This window comes from Ailuropoda melanoleuca, chromosome 4, assembly GCF_002007445.2.
Source record: "Ailuropoda melanoleuca isolate Jingjing chromosome 4, ASM200744v2, whole genome shotgun sequence".
Lineage (NCBI taxonomy): Eukaryota > Metazoa > Chordata > Mammalia > Carnivora > Ursidae > Ailuropoda > Ailuropoda melanoleuca.
Genome location: NC_048221.1, coordinates 143,967,188 through 143,988,995, shown reverse-complemented (window position 1 = coordinate 143,988,995; position 21,808 = coordinate 143,967,188). Strand labels below are relative to the sequence as shown.

Here is a 21,808-nt window from a genome sequence, read left to right as displayed (position 1 = left end):
ACGCCTTCCCACCCTGCTGCCCATCCCCTTCCCTTGCCTGCCCGTCCCCCACCCTGCAGCAGCACCTGCCAACCTTCCCATCCTGCTCCCCATCCCCCGCCCAGCTGCCCGGTCCCCCCACCCCACTCTCTTTCCCCACTCTGCTGCCCCTCTTCTTCAACATGAACTGCCTTGTTCCTGGAAGCTGCGAAACAGGTTGACTGAGCACGTTAAAATATTTGGGAAAGCAGGAGTGTGCTCAATCCTGTTCTACAGAACAGAACCTCTCTGAGACCTTAGTTTTCAGACTTGACAGTTTGAATCCCAAAGGTATCTGGATGGGTTAAAGGAAAAGAAAAAACAAGCAGGCGGTGGTCTGTTGACATTTGCAAGAGTGCACGTGGCCAGGGAGCCCCTCCGGTCTAGGTGAGCTTACACATTCTAGCTGGCAGGCAGAGCCGGGAGAAGGAAACCAGCCATGGTGGTTCGAAGCCACGTTCCAGCTCTGCGTGTCGCGCTTCTGGACCGCCACTAACTCACCGGTGACGTTTTGGAAATGGTTCTACTTTGCAGGGTTCCTGGGGGAGCTAAATGAAGGGACGTACGTGAAATGTGACACTCTAAGATCACGAGAGTAGAAATTGTTTCCCCATGTTTTTCAGATGTTGAAATGTAAACATCTGTCCAATAGCTTCCCACTCACACAAAATGCTGATATTTAAAAAGAAAATTTAAGTGTATTAATAGCGGGTTTTTCTCCACTGCGAGAATTGCTGCAGTACATGGTTTGGTTTTTAGGTAAGAAATGCATCAAAGAAGAAACTTTTTTCCAAGGACACTTCCTGTTGCTAATTAATTTCGGTTGCTGATTCGACAGGTTGAAAAATGATGGCATTAATATTGTTGTCCCCCTGACTCGTTTCCTTCTCTCTACAGATGAGAGTGGCGAATGAGTGCTGTTCCCCATGTGACCAGGTAGGTCCTGTGTTTTTCTTGTCAATCATATGATGCGTCTCTCTCGTTTTCTAAAAGTACCTTCTCCTGGTTTTGTACCTTGATTTGGGGATTTGGGTAGAAGTCAGCGTCCTTGTCCTCAGTCAGGAGAAATTGCTCTGCTTCTCTGTCCAGGTTATAGCTGAACTCTCAGCAGCTGTTTTCTGAGGAAATGTCGTTACACAGTAGTGTAGCCGTGATTGTGTAAGCTGAGAGGTGTTTTACTTTGGAGACACACCTGCATGATCTGGAATCATAAGCACTGTGTAATTTCTTAGAAAACATCCTTCTTTGGAGAGCTTTGCCCTGGAGAGGCTTCTGGCAAGCAGATGTTATCCTGGATGGGTGGGAACCCTGTGCCCCAAGGCAGGCAGACCCAGACCTGCCCATGGGGCTGCCTTGTGAGGAATAGACAGATCATTCCTTCTCAGGACAGGGCTGGCTGCTGATGAGCTGACTCCCCGATCCGGGGCTCGTGGTCACTGGGTCTGTAAGTGCTTGGGGATGAGCTGACTCCCCAGTTCAGGGCTCCTGGTCACTGGGTCTGTAGTGCATGGGGATGAGCTGACTCCCTGATTCGCGGCTCCCAGTCACTGGGTCTGTAAGTGCATGGGGATGAGCTGGCTCCCCGATTCGGGGGCTCCTGGTCACTGGGTCTGTAGGTGCATAGGGATGAGCTGTCTCCCCGATTCGGGGGCTCCCGGTCACTGGGTCTGTAAGTGCATGGGGATGAGCTGGCTCCCCGATTCGGGGGCTCCCGGTCACTGGGTCTGTAAGTGCATGGGGATGAGCTGGCTCCCCGATTCGGGGGCTCCCGGTCACTGGGTCTGTAAGTGCATGGGGATGAGCTGGCTCCCCGATTCGGGGGCTCCCGGTCACTGGGTCTGTAAGTGCATGGGGATGAGCTGGCTCCCCGATTCGGGGGCTCCCGGTCACTGGGTCTGTAAGTGCATGGGGATGAGCTGGCTCCCCGATTCGGGGGCTCCCGGTCACTGGGTCTGTAAGTGCATGGGGATGAGCTGGCTCCCCGATTCGGGGGCTCCCGGTCACTGGGTCTGTAAGTGCATGGGGATGAGCTGGCTCCCCGATTCGGGGGCTCCCGGTCACTGGGTCTGTAAGTGCATGGGGATGAGCTGGCTCCCCGATTCGGGGGCTCCCGGTCACTGGGTCTGTAAGTGCATGGGGATGAGCTGGCTCCCCGATTCGGGGGCTCCCGGTCACTGGGTCTGTAAGTGGATGGGGATGAGCTGGCTCCCCGATTCGGGGGCTCCCAGTCACTGGGTCTGTAAGTGGATGGGGATGAGCTGGCTCCCCGATTCGGTTCTCCCGGTCACTGGGTCTGTAAGTGCATGGGGATGAGCTGGCTTCCCGATTCAGTTCTCCCGGTCACTGGGTCTGTAGGTGCATAGAGATGAGCTGGCTCCCCGATTCGGGGGCTCCCGGTCACTGGGTCTGTAAGTTCATGGGGATGAGCTGACTCCCTGATTCGGGGGCTCCTGGTCACTGGGTCTGTAAGTGCATGGGGATGAGCTGGCTCCCTGATTCGGGGGCTCCTGGTCACTGGGTCTATAAGTGCATAGGGATGAGCTGGCTCCCTGATTTGGGGCTCCCGGTCACTGGGTCTGTAAGTGCATGGGGATGAGCTGGCTCCCCAATTCGGTTCTCCTGGTCACTGGGTCTGTAGGTGCATAGAGATGAGCTGACTCCCTGATTCGGGGGCTTCCGGTCACTGGGTCTGTAAGTTCATGGGGATGAGCTGACTCCCTGATTCGGGGGCTCCCGGTCACTGGGTCTGTAAGTGCATAGGGTTGATCCCTCACACTCAAACAGTTTGAGCTGCAGAAAACTAAACTTCTAAGCCGCTATGTTATTCATCTGTATCCTCTCTGACAAAGTCATAGTTGACTGTAGTGTAAGTGCAAACTTTGTATTTATATGTGTTTTGATTGTACAACCCATAGGTGGGAGGAAGCATGCATTGTCTCAGGTTAAGAAAAGTGAGAAGAGCGTGCTCAGTTTGCTAAGTGGTGCTCATAGACACTCTGTACGTAGTGCTTGCTAGACGAGTGAGTGTGAGAGCACGCAGACACACAGGAGAGTCAGTGTCCATTGGGCAGACGTTAGCTGAACAAGATGGGGAGTTAGGGCTGTGTTCCAACCCTCTAGTCCCATGTTCTGTAATTAGGAAAGAAACTCTCAGGAACTTATTCTGAATGTAACTTTCATTTCTTGTAACATTTTTCTAAATTTATGATCAGATTGTTTTGTGTTAAGGAGCTGATGGAGGGTGTTTGGCTATTTAATCAGTGAAAGTTCCACAGATGTTTCCAAATTAATATAGGATTCATTTCATATTCTTATACATAAAATATCATTCTTGTTCTAACGTGGAGGCACTTGTGGGCCTTTCCACTGAGGACGGAGCTCCGCAGTCCACCGGAAAGTGTGTTCTTCAGGCTGAATTGCCAAGGCTGGGGGGTAGACCAGATCCTACTGTTACCTCCAGGGATAGTTTACCTCTCTGAAACTGGACTTCAGAATTAGCAATATGTCTGATGGAGCTGTTCTTTTTTTTCTTTTTTCGCTTAATGTTTTGTTTTTATTGACTTTCATTTCCATGGACTCTGTAGAGCTCTTTGAATACAATTAGTTATGGAAACAAATACGAGACCAGTCTAATAGTACCTCCAGTACTTAGAAATTACAAATATGTGTGTTCCAAATAAAAATTCAGTATCTTTTTTTCACATTGCATAAAACTATGTAGGAAAATAATCTAAAATAGTTCACTGATAACTGTTTTCTGTATCTCTTGAATATCGGTAGTGTTGTCTCATCTTTAGTAGAAAATAAAATTTCCGAATATCATTTCCAAGGTCATTCATGTTTAGATGTGCTCTTCCTGTTCTTACGGTAAATCAGAGACTCTGAGCACAGGAAGGAGAGAGGGGGATGCTCCTGGTGGTGCCCTGGAGAACTCAGCTTCTCCGATGCACAGTGGGGACCCTCCCCTGGGACGCTGCTGACAGGTCACCATGGTCAGGGTCTGCACAGGAGGGCGCATGCACAGCTTGCAGCTTCCATGGAGCTGGACCTTCATGCACGTGAGGGGATGCCTCTGGCCTTCCAGGGCACACTCGGATTCCCTGGCACATCAGGAAGAGCTCAGTCTGGAATTCTGAGCTTGCTTTGTTTTGGTTTGAGTCACAAGAGAGTCGGGAAACAGGGTTCAAAGAAACAAGACTCCCAGTACTGAGAACAGGATGTGAGTAGGGCTCGGAGACCTCGAGGCAGTGGGGTCATTGTGCTGTCCCGTTATGTTATGAAGCCCATCACACATTAAACCATGTTTGTGTGATGCAGGTCTACTGCGTTCTGACCCCAAGTGATCCCTCTCCTGCTGACATAATGTGGCCAGATTAATGTCAGAGCCACAGTTTCTTTGTCCATAAAATAACAGAGCTGTAATGGGTAATCTAAAGACTTTTCTAACCTTAAAATTTCTGTATTACTTTGAACGTTTTTTTCTCGGGGGCTCAAATTAGTGTATTTGGAGAGAAATATTAGAGAAGAGTTTTACCGTGTGGGCTTATTGAAGAACATGCCGCCATGTCTCACTGCGCTTTTTTTATTTTTTTTAAAGATTTTGTTTATTTATTCGACAGAGATAGAGACAGCCAGCGAGAGAGGGAACACAAGCAGGGGGAGTGGGAGAGGGAGAAGCAGGCTCCCAGTGGATCCCAGGACCCTGGGATCACGCCCTGAGCTGAAGGCAGACGCTCAACGACTGAGCCACCCAGGCGCCCCTCACTGTGCTAGAGGATTAGCTCACATTCTTCCCCAAAACTAAACAGTGTGTATTATAGGGGTTTACATTTGTGACATTGGGCCCTTTAAGAATGAGTAGCAGTGCTTCTCTCATTCTGGACAGTTCACTCCTGATTTTGACATGTAGCAAAAACATAATGCTTGAATAAATATTTGAAAAAATACATATATTTGGGAACCACTGAAATTGGCAAAAACAAATATAAAACAAATAGAAGTTCATACAAAAGGCCTGGAGTATAGATTTTTTTTTAGGCTTTTACATTTAGTGAGTAAGATGACTGTGTAATTTGCCATCCAAATGGAGGCCGGTCCTTCTGGCATGACGGGCAGCCTGGAAGTGACCAGCATACATTTGAAATTGTCCCGGGCAAACCGGAACATTTGTCCCTGCTAAATAGTAGTGGCTCTGTACATTTCCAAACTAAATTTCAGCTGGAAAACCTGAATTCAAGGGAAATATGAATGCCTTACTCACCAAATCCAAAAGAAACCTACGTCTCAGGTAATGTGGGCTTTTTCTCGGTAAAGGATGAGCTGTAAAGTATCATCTGATGGACGCTTAACTAGTTATCTTGACTCATTCAAGTGGAAAAAAAAAGGTTTTCTTATAGAAATAGCATTAGAAAAGATAAATGAAAATATGCTCATTTATTATAATGGTTATGTCCTCCTAATTTAATTATGGTGATATAATCAGGTAGGTGTTCATAAAATTATAATATACATTTCTTGGAACATGTAATAAGCCCTTGTAAAGTCATAATGTAAAAGATAAAATTAGCTAACCTTAAAATTATTTATGAACTACGTATACCTTAAAAAGATTCATAAAGCAGGTAACGTTTCCAGTAATAACTAAGCTATAACTTATCTCTTTGCTAACTGATCTCAGGAGAATTAAATTACATGTGGAATGTCATTAAGTTCACGTGCAATTTTTAGACGTTTCAGATGATAAACAGTCTGATATAAAATTTCTTTCTGTAAAATTCCATCTGGCATCTTGACCCAGGACATCTTTCACTAGGCATTGGAGTGAAAGCTGTCAGGGGTTTGTCCCGCAAACCGCAGTGGTGGGGATGGCCCACCTGAGCCTGGGCCAGGCACCCCTCATTAGAGCCCTGCTCTCCCCGCCAGGTGTCCCCACCGTGAAGCAGCTCCTAGGACAGTTATATTGTGTAAGGTGGCTGGCATGTCTGTAAAAATTCACTTCTAATTTTACTTAAATGCACAAGTTATTTTAAATCCTTACTCCCTACTCTATGTGCAGCATTAATGTTTCAGGGAAGACGCGGGGACTGCAGCTTGACGTTCCTTTGATTTCATGCCCAGAGCACTCCAGCTCTGTTACTGTTTCTTTAACTTTTTAAATCCTATTCTGATTTATTACAGTGTGTTGTGTCTTGTTATTAGGAAGTTGAACTGTAAAGAAAATCAGGTTTTCCTTATAGGTCAACTCTGTGTTTGCTGTAATGATGGAGAAGATGCCTGTTGGCAGTTCCAGCCTCAAAGACAAATCTGCGATCCTAGTCCCTAGTAGAGTGTGATTTAATACTGTGTTTTTAAACATGCACAGAAGGCACAGCAGTGCTGCAGCTGAGGGCCCGGGGGGCGCAGATGCTCCCAGAGAGCCCGGCCCTCGGGGAACTCTGCTGTTCGCTCAGGATGCTTGTGTTCCCATCAGTCTGCTTGGTTTGGGAGTTAGGAAACCCGCTGTTCTGAGTGTGCCCATCATCTGTTCCTCATAGCCCCCAGTGCACACTCACGACGGCTGGGTTTAATTTCGGGGGTTTCCCTCTGCAGGTTGTGCATATGGGGTGGGTCAGCGAGAGACTCGAAGGCACCGGCTCCTGCCACACCTTCCGATCCAAGTTCCTGGCCCTGAAAGGCTCGTCCCTGCATGTGTTCAGCACTCCTCCGGTAAGGACACTCCTCAGGTGAGGACGCCCCTCGGGTGAGGACGCCTGCACTCCCTGGGGAGGGGCTGCTGCAGGGAAGCCGCGTGGCATGTGGTGTCCACAGGAGGCCAGACGCAGAGGGGCCAGGCCCTGCTGCTCTCCTGCTCACACACCAGCTGGCTGGGAGGCAGGGTGCAGAAGGCCGTTCTCAGAGGATCGGACACAAAACAGAACAAAACCCTTCTCTTCCTACATTCTGAGTTAGTGACCAGATAATGAAATTTAAAAAGCTTCTCTTTCCTTCACATCCCCCATGTTTTATTTATTCTTCCTTTATTTTTTTATTATGTTATGTTAGTCACCATACAGTACATCCTTAGTTTTTGATGTCGTGTTCCATGATTCATTGTTTGCATATAACACCCAGTGCTCCGTGCAATACGTGCCCTCCTTAATACTGTTTTATTAAAAGAGCCAAACAGCCTGGTTCAGCAGGGCCCATCCCGTAAACCTGATGCTAAATGCCGTGGTTTGCAATCGTGTGTATTGTCAAGTTACTGACACCACTGTTCCAGAAGGGACCAGACACACGGTGTTCACCCTGCCCAGTGAGGAGCTAACATAGCTCTGGGAGCATGCGCGTCAGAACTCAGAGCAACGAACCTGGTAGCTCAGGTGTGCAGAACTTCGGATGTGAGCCACACGCGGAGTTGATGGAGCTTTCTGCCATCAAAAGTAAATAAAAAGTAAATAAAAAGTAAATAAAAAAGTTTCCTCCCTTTGGAGGCTGGGGAATCATCCCCAGTGTCCGCGTGCACCACACCTTCTCATCCACCCAGGTTTTCAGTGATAAATACAGCTTTATAATAAGCTTTTTAATTTGGAATAGTTTTAGATTTCCCAAAAGCTGCATGTACAGTACGGAGAATTCCTGTGTCCCAGTTTCCCCAAGGTTGGCATCGAGTGTGACTGTAGTGCAGTGTGGAACCTGGACACTCATTAGCGGGGCTTCCCTTGTAGCAACATCGTGGACCACCAGTCCTCCCCGCCTACCTGACGCTCTCCTGTCCCCAGAACAGCCAGGACACCAGGTTGTACGTGTTTTTTTTTTTTAATGATTTTTTATTATGTTAGTCACCATACAGTACATCCCCGGATTCCGATGTAAAGTTCGATGATTCATTAGTTGCATATAACACCCAGTGCACCATGCAATACGTGCCCTCCTTACCACCCATCACCAGCCTATCCCATTCCCCCACCCCCTCCCCTCTGAAGTCCTCAGTTTGTTTCTGATAAACCAGTGCTGTGAATTTGCTGAGGTTAAAGAGTTATCTAAATTAACAACAAAAAAACAGTCATAGAATTCTCCTCAAAACAAACGTACTGATGTTTTTTAACATTTGTTGCTAATGTGATGCCTGACAAAGACACAGTAGGAGAGGACTTGAAACCTAAACACAGAAACACAACCACACTAACCATGGGGGCTTGGGGCTTGCTTGGGGCTCAGCAGGAGCAGACCCCCACGGGAGCGGAGCGGGGCTGGTGAACCCAGGGGAGGGACTGTCATCTGCAGTCCTAACAGAGATGCCTCACACATCCCTGTTACAGAGGGAGATTGGGGCAGGTGCAGGCCCAGATGTGCGGGAGGAAGGGTCTCAGCCTCACCTCCACCTGGTTTAGCATGGTCAGCTCAGCGCCTGACTAGAGATGGCCTAGGCAGGACTGCGGGTCCCAGGACATGCCCCTGAGTTGTTCCCAGTTTTTTTTTTCCCGCTGATGGTTGAGGTTCTCTGTGACATTTCTCATCACACTTCCCAAGGACCCCGGGGTTGACCACTGTCCCAGGCACCCTGGGGTCTCGGGACACAGACGGGTCAGTTGAGCTCTGAGGTGACCACGGTCCCGATGGCACGGGCCCCTCCTGATCTCAGTGTTGTCCCAGCATAATTACTGTCAGCAGTCACTCCAGTGTCAGGTGTCCCAGGTCTGAGCAGGGACCAGGTCTGCAGGCTGTGCGTGTAACTGTGCTCCACTGTGAGTGACGACTAGCACGTGCAGGAATGGCTGGAGGGGGTTTGCGTGGACACAGAGCAGACTGCTCCCTTCCAGTGGGGAGGGCCCCGTGAATGCAGATGGCACCCCCACTGTGGCTCTCACTGTGTGGCCTGGCATGGAATTCCAGGGCAGCATCTGTAAAATCATTTCACAAAGCCACCCTGCCCCTCACCCACTCGTGGATGTGCCGTGTGGCTGGAAATGTGGCAGTTTTGGTCTCCCCGTGCATCTCAGTGCCTCCAGGTACAAGTCTGTGTTGGGGTGCGGTGACCTGCCCGCCCATCCCTGTGGATGGGGAGCTGAGTGGAGCCATCTCTCCAGACATGACCGGCCTGTCCCTGGTTCTCCTCCAGGGAGTCTGTCCGGATCTTTCCAGTGAGTGGACCTGAATCTCACAGCTCGATGGTTGCTCGGAGGCAGCAGGCTGCGGCATGCCCAGTCTGGGGTGGATGGGGGGGCCTCTCCCGGGCTCAGGTGGTGTTTGTGGCGCAGCCCCTGTGCACAGGTGGCTAAAGGGTAGACGCACAGGTGCCGAGTGCTCACACAACTCAGCCTGTCCTGGCCACGGCCCTGTGTGCACATGACCTGGCGTATCCTGGCCTCAGCTGCGGGGACCTGGAGGGTCAGCCCTTGTGCGCCCTGGCAATTGACCTGAATGCTTGCTCCCTGCATGTGTGCACCTGCTGCTCTGCCCGCCCCCCGCCACAGCTCACTGTCTCTCAGGCTCACCCGCTCTTTCTGCTCGCTCACTGTCTCTTCTTGCTCCTCACCCACCGTGCAGCCCTTGTCTGTGGCCGCATTGGCCGGGGAGCACGGCTGCAGGGTCATGGACTGTCTTCCAACAGACTGGGATCTGGTCCAGGATTCGGGGTTAAGGCTGTGTGATCTTGGGCAGGTCACCAACCCTCTCTGGTCTGCTAGCATAGCACATTGTGTCGATTAGACTGATGACGGAGTCAAGCCCAGCGCCTGCTGGCCTGGAAGAAGGCTCTGTAGAGAATGTGCCACTCTTCTGTCCTGTCCGCTTCCGTCCTGCTGGCTTTGCTAAGTTGATTGTGTGTGTTTGAGCCGCAGCGGGCACATCTGACCGGCTGGCTCCGTCCTCGAGGGCAGGTAGGTGTCCGAGCTGGGGAGTCCGAGGCTTGCAAGACACATGTGCTGGCCAGGGACCCCCGGGGTCGGGGGGTGGACCCCCGGTGCCGACTCTGGGAAGCGCCGGGCTGTCCCACCCCACGCGGCCCGGCACAACCACACTGCTGTCCGCTTCACCTGTAGCCGTGGTCACCAGCCGGGCCTCCATGGGACCCGGGGTCCTGCACCCAGTAGGTGTGCACAGGGAAGGGCCTTGTCAACAATGGTTGGAAAACTAGGGTAAACCCATTAAACAGGTTTCTTTCTGTGGGATTTCTCCCGGGTTATATTGCTCCCCAAGGGGGTGTAGCTCGTGTGAACGACGTAACCCAGCACGGCATGCGTGAAATTAATCCCAGCCTCCCAGAGACGCGTGCCAGTAAAGTCAGCAGCATCTGTAAATCCCCTCGCAGCTCGCCGAGAACGCGTCTGTGATCAGGTCATCGGGGCCTGAGACCCTCGTCCTGCTGGCACTGGTGATGGTGATGGGGAAGGGTCCCAGCACTGCTTTACTCCATGTCACGATTTCACTGTGGATATTTATTTGATATAAATGAGAGGAAATAGAAGCATCTAGTCTGATTTTTACGTGTACGTTCATTTGTTTCCTCATTTGAGTCTTGCTTGAGTGAAGTTTGTGGGTAAGTAAAGTGGTAAATAAGTTTAACCGAGGGGGCTATTTTTGATCATTTTAGTCAAAACTGGCTCCTTAGAGATCACGCATTCACTGTATTTACTACTGGACAATTCTTAAAATGCATCTAAAAGCTGCGAGTGCAGGCCTCATGGGTGGGTCTCTGTATTAATGACACTGAATTGAAGGGGAAATTCAATTTTCTAGACATTTGGTTCTAGCATGGCACTTAGGGGGCCCACATCTTCTCTGGAGGAGTCTGGTGGCGTCGGCTGGTCACCGAGCTCTGCAGGGATGCCTGAGTCCCTCTCAGACCGGAACGCTCGAGATGTTCACAAAGCTCGCAGGGGGCTGGCGCCTGGCCCTGCGTAGACCCACCTGTCACTGCAGGGAGGCTCGGCTTGAAGTGAGCGCCCTCCCGGGTACTGCGTCTAGACTCGTGTCCTGGAGAGGGCTTCCACAACCTGTCCTAAATGTGCTGACCAACCTGGGAAGTCGTCATGAAAAGTACACAGCCTCCCCCCCGCCGGCTCCTTCATGGCCATCACGGTCAGGAGGCCCGTTGACCCGTGATTTTGGAACCATTCATTCTGTGCTCGCTTGGGCAGCACACGGACCACAGCTGAGCAACACAGTGAAGACGAGCACCGCACCTGCATGGGCGGCCTGTGGGCGAAACCATCGGTTCCTGGAAATCCTGATGTGTCTGATCCCAGAGTTAAACCTGCTGCGTTTGCCTCATAGCTGGGCTTGCGGGGCTTGGCTGTGGGTATGCGGTCCAGCTGGTGGTCGCAGCACGGTGCGCAGCCTCTCTGCAGGCCGCCATGCTGCCAGGGCCGGAGCGCGGGCCAGGCTGGGGCCGCTGCCCCGGGAGCTGGCCTTGTCTGCTGAGATCGGCCCCCTTCCTGTTGCCTTAGGACAGAACTGACACTCGCAGACTGGTCACCACAGTACGGCCTCTTTGTCCTACCCCCGTCTCCCTGTCTCCCCATCTCTGTCTCTCTGCCTCTCTCCCTTGGTCTCTGCTCCCTGTCTCTGTGTCCCTGACCAGCGTCTCCAGCGTGACCTGACTTCTGTTATCTCGGAGACAGTGCCCCGCCTTACCTGGTTGCGGGGAGCCTCCCTCCTGGACTCCTCCTAGGGCTGCCCTGGTGTCTCGGTCTCTTTGAAATGAAGGTCCTTTGCAGCAGCTGTTTCTTTTGTGACCTCCTCATTCCTCAGGATTTCTGCAGGAGGTGACCACCCACTGTCCCCGTTCCCGACTCAGGGTCACCAGCAGCGACTTCTATGATCATGAGGGTTCTGTTGACGGAAGGAGCGCGAGGCCCCTTGGAGCTACTTTGGTTCTTGCTGTTCCTAAGGGACGGCACGGCCCCACATGAGTCCAGAAGTAGTTTCCGGGGCGTGGGGCGCTGGGAGGCAGTGTGAACCCCGCACACATTCACCAGTAGCCTCGGGTTAAAGGAAGCCGGATGTGAATGAATGTTGTGTGGATCTCTCCAAAAACCGAAATATGAAGCCACCCTTGAGAAAGCAGGTAGTGCCGCCATCTGAAGCCTCAAGTGTCAATGTAAAATGGTTCATTACATAAGACGGCACCTCGGGGCGGGCTGTGAAGCCACAAAATCTGGGGAATTTAGGAAGCGCTCCCACCCCCCCTGCCGGGGGGTGGCCCGCAGGAGCGCGAGGAAAGTGCCGCCATCGCCTGAGATGGAGCGTGACGGGGGCTGTACGGGCGAGGGCTGGGTGTCCCTCAGCTTGAAGCCCCTGACAACATGCGAAGGAGACGCTCGAGTACAGCTGTTCTCGCCCCGGGAAGCGGTCTGGCCCGCAGCGTCCGTGCACGGGTGTCCCTGGGCTGAGGCCGCGGGAGCCCTGATTTTCTTCCCCGTGGATTCTTCATGTTGCACAAGGGAGAAGCATCGTGTCCCTTTCCCAGTGGCAGTCGATCCACACAGAGAAATGAAAAGGCCAAGGACAGTGGTGTCTGAATGTTCAACCCCGAGTTAGGGTGAGCTCACGCGATTTATTTGCGTGCTTCCTAACGTCTTCATGTAATTTAAAAATTCCTGGTGACCTAAACTGCCGGTGCTGAACATCACCTGTACAATTAGAATAAAGCAATTGCTCCCTGGAGAGGCTTGTAGTGAGGTTAAAATAAGATGACTTGTGCGCGAGCTGTCTGCACTGATCAAATGTTAGAAGCACACGCGGTGTGTTTTCTGTGGTCTGGAGCCTCTCAGCCTGTGCCCACGCCTGCTTCACGACATCCAGCACCCTGCCTCTCACAGAGAAGATGCTCTTTGACTGTTGCTTGAACAATCCATGAAATAAGGATTGGCAGGTAGTAAAGCCTAGTGGTTGTGCTGTGTTTGGAAATGGCATCAAACTGTTGCTAAAGAGAATATAAAGGAAAAATCAACCCTTTAGGTTTTTGGGGATGGGAAGAGTAAGCCAAGAAATCTCAAAGTGTCTCCTGGCTGAAACCCGTAGATAACAATGAGGAAATTCCACAAGATAGCAAAGGCAGCCCACTCAAGCATGTCTCAGTCCTTTGTGGTTCAAGGGAGACGGGTGACAGCAGGTGCAGCAGGCTGGATCCAGGTGCAGAGAGAAGGTGTGTCCACACCGCACTCCCTGCCTGCGGTTCTGCACTGTGATTTCTCTGTGGGATGTGGACGCTCTGTTCCCAGGCTTTGGAAGGATTTTCAGGAGTTCACATCATTAAAGGTAGAAATGGTAGCCGCTCCCTTTCTATTTTAATTAAATACAGAAAACAGGTACATAAATATTTTACTGTTAAAATCGAGTATTTTGTAGACTTTTGTGTCCCTACTGTGTTCTCATGTCCAAGAGTTAGAGACCAGGAGAAAATCTAGAACACAGAAATGTCACAAGTCAGAAAGTGAAAGCAAGGTTTCATGGCTCTTTCTGCCATTCCGTGTGCATGCAATGCCATGAACAGTTTCACACCCATTTCCAAACACAGTAGAGGGATTCACTTTGCTGCGTGCTTTTAGATGGGCAGGCTGTGCACAAAACAAAACATGGAAAGAACATTAAGTCACCTTGGAAACTACAATAAAGGGAGGGAAGGTACAGAGATTTCCCACATTCCGCCGGCCTTCTCTATCCACAGCCTCCCCGGTGTTACATCGCTCACCGGAGCGGTCCATTCTTCTATCAAAGACGAACCTACATTAACACACCCTAAGCACTCAGCGTTCACGGTTTACCTTAGGGTTCGCCTGGCATCGTCCATTCTTTGTCTCTGGACAAAGGTGTAATGACGTGTGCCCAGCGTCGCCGTGTCATACAGAGTAGTTTCACGACCCCGAACGCCCTCTGAGCTCCACCTGTTCATCCCCTCACCCCAAAGCCACTGATCATTTAGTGTCTCATGGGTTTGCCTTTCCAGACTCTCCCATAGTTGGCATCATACAGAGTGTGGCCCTTCAGGCAGGCTTCTCTCACTTAAGGTTGTTCATTTAAGTTTCCCCCGTGTCTTTCTATGGTTTGGTGGCCGGTCTTGTCTTGTCTTGTCTTCTTTTTTCTTTTCTTTTCTTTTCTTTTCTTTTCTTTTCTTTTCTTTTCTTTTCTTTTCTTTTCTTTTTTCTTTCTTTCTTTCTTTCTCTTTCTTTCTTTCTTTCTTTCTTTCTTTCTTTCTTTCTTTCCTTCCTTCCTTCCTTCCTTCCTTCCTTCCTTTCTTTTCTTTCTTTCTTGATTTTATTTATTTATTGGACAGAGACACAGCGAGAGAGGGAGCACCAGCAGGGGGAGTGGGAGAGGGAGAAGCAGGCTTCCCCGCCAAGCCACGTGGGACTCAATCCCATGACCCTGGGATCATGACCTGAGCCGAAGGCAGACGCTTAACGACTGAGCCACCAAGGCGCCCCTGGTGGCTCCTTCCTTTCTATCAGGGAACATCACCCACTGTGTGGATGGACCAGTGTATTTATCCATCACTTGCGGAAGGACGTCTTCGTTACTTCCAGCGTTTACCAGTTGTGAATAAAGCTGCTATGAACATCTGTGTGCCGGTCTGAGTGTGGACGTAAGTTTTCAGCCCCTTTGGGTAAATAGCAAGGAGTGTGACTGCTGGATCGTCTGGTGAGAGTATGTTTGGTTTGGTTAGAAACCGCCCAACTGTCTTCCAGAGTGGCCTCGCCATGCTGCTTTCCCACTGGCGATGAGTGGGTGTTCCCGCTGCCCCACGTCCTCGCCAGTGCCTGGTGTTGCCGGGGTTCCAGATTGTAGCCATTCTCACATGTGCAGTGGTATCACATTGTTGCTTTAATTTGCGTGTCTCCGAGGGAACGTGATGTGCAGAGTCTTTGCCATCCTTGTACCTTCTCTGGTGAGGTGTCCAATGGGGTATTTGGCCTATTTTTTACTCAGGTTATTTGCCTTCTGACTGTTGAGTTTTAAGACTTCTTTGTGTATTTCGGATAACAGTCCTTTATCAGACGTGTCTTTTGCAAGTACTCTCTCCCAGTCTGTGGCTAGTTCTCTCTTCTCTGACTTGGTCCTTCTCAGGGCAGAGTGTTCATTGTGATGTGTCCAGCTTACAGGCTCTTCCTGTCATGATCCTGTCTTTGATGTTGGGTCTAAAAGGTCATCACCATCCCCAAGGTCACCTAGCGCTCTCCCACGTTATGTTTCAGGAGTTTTATATTCTGCATTTCACGTTAAAGTCTGTGATCCATCCTGAGCTTTCTGCGAGGCAGGCAAGGTCTGGGTCAAGATTCAGTATTTTGCACGTGGATGCCCACCTGTCTCAGCCCCACTGGATGAAAGACTGCCTCGGCTCCATTGTGTCGCCTTCCGCTCCTTTGTCGACAAGCAGTGACTGTGTTTATGTGTCTCTGGGCTCTCTCCTTTGATCTTTGATCTGTTCGGCTCCAGTACCACCTGCAGTGATCACTGTAGCTTTGCAATAAGTCTCGAAGTCGGGCGGCATTAGTCTTCCGACTTTTCTCCTTCAATGTCGTGCTGCTTACTCGGGTCCTTTGCCTCTGTGTGAATGTTAGAACCCGCACGTCAGCATCCGCACAGTGATTTCCTGGAAGTGATAGGCCAGGGCGTAGTTCTCTTGGCAGCTGATTTTCTCGGCCACCAGACACGATGCTCTGGGTAGAAGCCGCTGGTGTGTGTAGCCCTGGCGTCTTGCGGTGTATGGTCTGTGTTCCTGTGATGACGTCTCCGTCCTCTATGAGCCTCAGCCCCTGCACGCTGGACCTCACGAGATGCTCTCAGGGTTTTCTCCCCACTTTGGTGGGACAGGCTGGCTGGGGGCTGGAGTTGGTATTTCCCTTCCCCAGGGCCGCTGGCTCTGACTAACCAGCCTCCCCGAGGTTCTTGGGAAGAACGGTGCTCCGTTTCAGAAGGCTCGAGCGGACTTCCCCCAGCATTTTCTGTGGGACCTGGTTGAGCTTCTGGAGGTAAATCTCACAGTGTTATAGGGCCTCCCCGACCCCATGATTGGGTCACCCTGCAGTTTTTAACTCTCGAGGTTGCCCACACTGAGCCCCCAGCAATCTGATAATGACAATGCCCTCCCTGCTGGTGGGGGTCCCCGTGGTGGACTCCACTGCCGTGGCTCTGCTCTGGGAGGCCATGCTGACCTGTCTCAGGGTCACGGTGTGCCCTGTGTCCTCCTTATGGTCCTGGAGAAGTCCGTTCAGGTTTTCACTTGTTATGTGGGAGCAGTGACTTCCAAGCTCCTTATACACAACTGGAAACATGCTATCTTTTTAAATAGAAAAAAAAAGAGCGAACTTTACCATTACTTAACGGTATAATACCAGTTTAAATGAATCATTTTCATGCATTATCCAGAATAACAAAAGCATACTTTTTTTTTTAAATTGTTACGGTGAAGAGTGCTTCACTTTTCTTTTTTTTAAGATTTTATTTATTTACCTGACAGAGAGAGAGGCAGCCAGCGAGAGAGGGAACACAAGCAGGGGGAGTGGGAGAGGAAGAAGCAGGCTCATAGCGGAGGAGCCTGACGTGGGGCTCGATCCCAGAACGCCGGGATCACGCCCTGAGCCGAAGGCAGATGCTTAACGACTGTGCCGCCCAGGCGCCCCGAGAAAAGCATACTTTTAAATGGGGACTGGAAAGCTTTTATAAGACAGTGAAGAAGTTTCCCTCTGAAAACACATAGAAAGAGTGGCTCCGTGGAGTAAGGAGTGAGTTAATCCTCGTTAGTGGTGGGCTGTAAGTTGCTGCGTGCTGGCTGTGGGACTGCAGGAGGCAGACTGCTCCCCCTTGATTCAGCATTGTCCTCCACCTGAGGACGGGGCCGTAAGCTACCGGCACATCCCACAGCGTCGTAGTGAACCCTGAGGACCTGCATCTGTGTATTCATAACTTAGCTTGAAACTCTAAACCATTTAAATTTAAGATGAAATTTTGGTGTTAGCATTCAGCAACTTCTCATTGTAAAAGCAATACACAAAATATGGCAAGTGAATTTATTCTGAAATATTTACAGATACTCGAGTCGGACCTTGGACATTGCATCCTGGAGCTGATGGCAATTTGCCAATAACATTTTCTACTTTGCCCAAATCTATAACAACCATATGTGAAGTTTTTAATGTCTGTATGTGTTTATTTATGCTCTGGTGACATGAAACATGAGGTTTCTGAATCTGAGACGACGAGTGACTCACCACACATCTTTGTGCCAGTTTCCAGGTGCCGACGCGCTCTGCACGGACAGAGGTCTGAGCAGAGAGAGAGGACTCGTGACGCAAGAGAGAGACTGTACCTCACTGACCGTGTAAACAAGGGCTCTCTCTCGGGAGAGCAGGGGCTGCTGGTCATCACCCTGTGGAATGAGACCAGGTGGCTCGAGGGGAGGCAAATCTTGCAATGTCCCTGACGAGTCGCTAGCACCGTCCCCCACGTCTCCAGGCCCCACTTATCCGTCCTTCCCCCCAGGGGGCAGGGATTTTGCTCAGAAGGCCTGACTGCACTCGCGGAGCTTGTGTCTCCACACTTCAAGTCAGAATATTTGAATAAATTTTTAGACGGTCCAAAGATTCTCTGACAGATAATTTAGGAAGAGCTAAAAGAGAAAGTCCTATATTCAAGGGTAGTTTCTGAGTTCCATCAAGATGAGGCAAAGGGATGACATTGAAGCGAAAGAGGGAAAAGAAGGACAGAGGGCTGGAAGAGCCGGGGCAGGGGAAGACCGTCCACATTTTCCAGCTCTGGGCGGGCATCCTGTGTGGAGGAAGGAGACCCAGAGGTGGGGGCAGGCCCGGGTCTCAGGCTCTCGGAGGGGCTCCTAAGTGTGGATTAAAGCCTGGATAATTCTCATCACTCTGCTCTTGTTCCCACCAGCCTCTTATTTCTGACTTGCAAATTGAAATCTGAGAAAACGTGAGCTCCTCGTGTTTTCAAACATCATTAAAATGTGTTAATAACAGTTAGAAAGTCAATTTTATAGCATCTTACAGCATTAACATATAAATTATGTAGCAGTCACCTATGAACATGCAGGAAATAGTAGAAGCAATTTTAAGAATGTCAATTAGGTAAATATATTGTCGTTTAAAATTTTTCCCTGAAAAGAAATAATTTAATTGAAGATTAGTAGACCAAAGAAATAGTAGACAATTGTACATCTAATACAGAATTACTCGGTGTGACGTCTGGGGCTACACAGTAGGTGTTCCACAATAACGTTAAGGGATGCCAAGATATGACATCTTATAGTCTGAAATTTCTGCTACATTTCAAGCCAAATATGGTTCCATAAAATAGAAACTGTCAACTCTCATGACTTGGGAAAAGAATCAATGGCACATGGTTACAGACCTTCACCTTTGATGCAAAGTCTTGGTATTCCCTTTTCGTTGCCTGCTGGTTGGAAAAATTGAGGTGTCAGCGCAGACCGTTTTTCCTTTTCCTGATTTGAGTCACCAGGAAGGAGTGTAAGGATCAAGGGATCCCGTCCCATCCCCGTCCCCTGAAAGCCTTTCTCCAGAGACAGGCAGGGTGGCGATGGCTCTGAGTGCCCCTCTGCCTCCCTCTCTCGCCAGCAGGAGATCTTGCCCCTCCTGAGAAACCGTGCACATTGCTCACGCTGGCTGCATCTGAGGACCTCTGATGTAAGGCGGGGACGTCAGGGAGCATCTAGTTTGCAAAGCAAGGAGTTCTGTGTAAATAAGGTTTTCCTAGTTCAACTCCATCCTTCCTCCCCCGCACCGTCTGTCTGTCTGCCTTTCCTTGTAAAAGGGGTCAGGATCTTTACACTTGGACTGTTCTCTGAAGACGTCACCACAACAGAGTCACACCGGCACGGATTTTTAACACAGAGCTCTGGTCAGGTGGGGCTGGGGCGGGACCTGGGATTCTGCATGTCTAGCAAGCTCCCAGGTGATACTGATGCTGCTGGGTCCCACGGCCTCACACTTCGAGAGCCCTTTTGAATACATCAGTAGTAAATCTACTTAAAAGTCAAGATCTCTGGGGCATCTGGGTGGCACAGCGGTTAAGCGTCTGCCTTCGGCTCAGGGCGTGATCCCGGCGTTGTGGGATCGAGCCCCACATCAGGCTCCTCCGCTATGAGCCCTGCTTCTTCCTCTCCCACTCCCCCTGCTTGTGTTCCCTCTCTCGCTGGCTGTCTCTATCTCTGTCAAATAAATAGATTAATAAAATCTTTAAAAAAAAAAAAAGTCAAGATCTCTGAGCCCCGTCCACACTTGCTAAATCTGAGTCAGATGGTGCCAGGAACCACCTCATAACGAGCTTTGCGGGGACTCCTGGCTGTGCTTGGGTTTAGTTCAAAACTCTAGGAACGTCTACTTAAAAATTGCATCCTGGCACTGACCGCTGTCCTCTGAACCTCTAATTTTGAGCTTTATATTTAATTACACATATGTATATGTGGATACACACATGTATGTAATTTTTCACTTTACTAATTCCATAGATGCTGATCTTGTCATCGCGGGAATGACCGTGTCCTAAACCATCCCACCCTGGGAGGTGGCTGGGTTTAGTGCTGTGTTGGCACAGCCCAGACAGTTTCCAGAGTTATAACTAATAATAATAATTAAAAAAAAAGATGAAAGGAGCCCTGAAGGGCATCGTGGATATTTTGGAGGTAATCTGTGTCAAGTGGAAACTTAGGAATACGTCGTCTTTGTTCTTTTGCTGAATCAGAGAAGCGTTCACGTAGCAAAGCTCAAGGACACACACTGACGTGAGCCTGCATAGTACAGGGTCACAGCAGCAAGGAAGCTAATGAGGGAGGATGTTCTGAATAATGTGATTTCTTTCTTTGTATTTTCGTGATTCTCCAAAAATAAGCAGCATTGTTGTAACTGGAAAAGTTAAAAATTGTGTCCACATTCATCCTGTAGCCTCAGTGCTCTGCTGTACCCCAAAATAACCTTCCAGTTATCACTCTAATTGGCCTTCTCATTTTTATATTTTACCTTTTGCATTTTTTTAAATCACAGGAGCAAGGACTTAATGCTGAGTCAGTTGATAGTAAGTGGCCACACGTCCCTGTGATTCTTGTGTCATTAACGGTTCAGTGAAATGTTCTGAGGTGATGGGTTTGAAATGCCTGGTTTCTTCCCGGTGTTTATTTGGCAGAGGGATTTCAAGAAGGTTACCACTTAGTACATCAAGTACTTTCAGCGTTTCAAAGACATGGTGAACCGTGATTAGTTTCATTTTTTATTTGTGTGTTTAATGGCTGGAAAGTAAGTGCAAGGTGAGCAATGAAAATCAAATTTGTTACAGTATTGAATATTTCAGATTTTCTGCGTGAAATATTCTAATGGAGATCATGCATGCGAACATGGATTGTCAGCCAAAAAACAGCACTCAAAAATCAGATGATTTGGGGCGCCTGGGTGGCTCAGTCAGTGAAGCGTCTGCCTGTGGCTTAGGTCATCTCAGGGTCCTGGGATCAAGCCCCACATTGGGCTCCCTGCTCAGCGGGGAACCTGCTTCTCCCTCTCCCTCTGCCTGCTGCCCCCCTTACTTTTGCGCGCTTTCTGTCAGATAAATAATAAAATCTTAGGGGCACCTGAGTGGCTCAGTCGGTTAAGTGTCTGCCTTTCAGGTCATGATCTCAGGATCCTGGGATCCAGCCCCGAATTGGGCTCCCTGCTCAGTGGGGAGCCTGCTTCTCTCTATCCCTCTTCTCCTCCCGCTGCTTGTGCTCAGGTTCTCTCTCTCTTTCTCTCTCTCTTTCTGTCAAATAATTTTTTTTTAAAAAATCAGATGATTTGATCATTATTATTGTTAAAATATTTGTAAAATGCATTGTCAGGCCAATCAAAAATATGTTCAGTTAAATTGATAAGCTGAGAAGTTTGTATTATTCCTAGAATGGAACAGACTAGTGAGTTTAGCCCTAAATCACAAGACCGGACACACACGGTTCAGGTCACACTCCAGCAAACACACGGACTCACCCACGCTCACACACAAACTAGTCACCCTCCTAAGTTGTCTAAATTTGACCTAAAATTGATCCTTAATTCAGTGTAAATCCAATTCAGTGTAGAATCCAGAGTGAATTCTACAGCTGAACCTGAATGCGTGCAGTGGGTGAGCCCCCACCGTTCCCGCTGGCGCCGCGCCCCGGTGGAGGTGAGCACAGGTAACTCATCAGACCCACTGCCAAAGAGAAAGTGGAGTGTTCCTACCGTCCTGCTCATGGCTTAGAATTTAATTAAGGTAGACTTACTCTGTTGCTGTAAATGTTCACATTTATACAACTAAAAGTAGCATGTTTGTTTTCATGTATACTTTACAATTTTTCCATCTTTATTGAGGTACAATTGACGAATAAAACTGCAGTATCTTTAAAGGGTACAATGTGGTAGTTTGACATATGTGCATACTGCACACTGAAATGACCCCACGACCAAGTTAATGAACATGTCCGTTATCTCACATAGTTTCCTTTCTTAAGAGAGGAGAATGCTTGTGGCTTATGATATGTTTTATATTTCTTACAGGTGAGCACATTAGACTGGGTACAAGCAGAAAAAACCTACAACCTCTGTGAGGTACTATTTAAACTTCACAAGGTAAGTATCCTTTGCGCATGAGATGCTTTCATAAAAATAGGGTGTGCCTTTGGGTTTAAGGAGTCCATTGAAATAGTAACAAAACGTGAAAATCTTCTGTATTCATCCCATTTCCCATCCTCAGAGTTGCCATCCTGTTGTTCATGAAGGTGGGTGGGTGAGTGGATGGGTGGGTGGATGGATGGGTGGGTGGATGGATGGGGGTGGAT

The 21,808-nt window shown here is 49.4% G+C and overlaps 1 protein-coding gene across 1 annotated transcript in view; it reads left to right on the top strand.

The window, feature by feature from the left end:
* The window catches only part of SNTG2 (syntrophin gamma 2), a 186,771-nt gene that overhangs the window by 152,738 nt on the left and 12,225 nt on the right, over nt 1-21,808 (top strand). Inside the window, exons 13-15 of the mRNA XM_034657308.1 lie at nt 916-954; nt 6,607-6,723; nt 21,528-21,599. Of these exons, the coding sequence (XP_034513199.1) occupies nt 916-954; nt 6,607-6,723; nt 21,528-21,599 (228 nt within the window). The remainder of the gene's footprint in view (nt 1-915; nt 955-6,606; nt 6,724-21,527; nt 21,600-21,808) is intronic.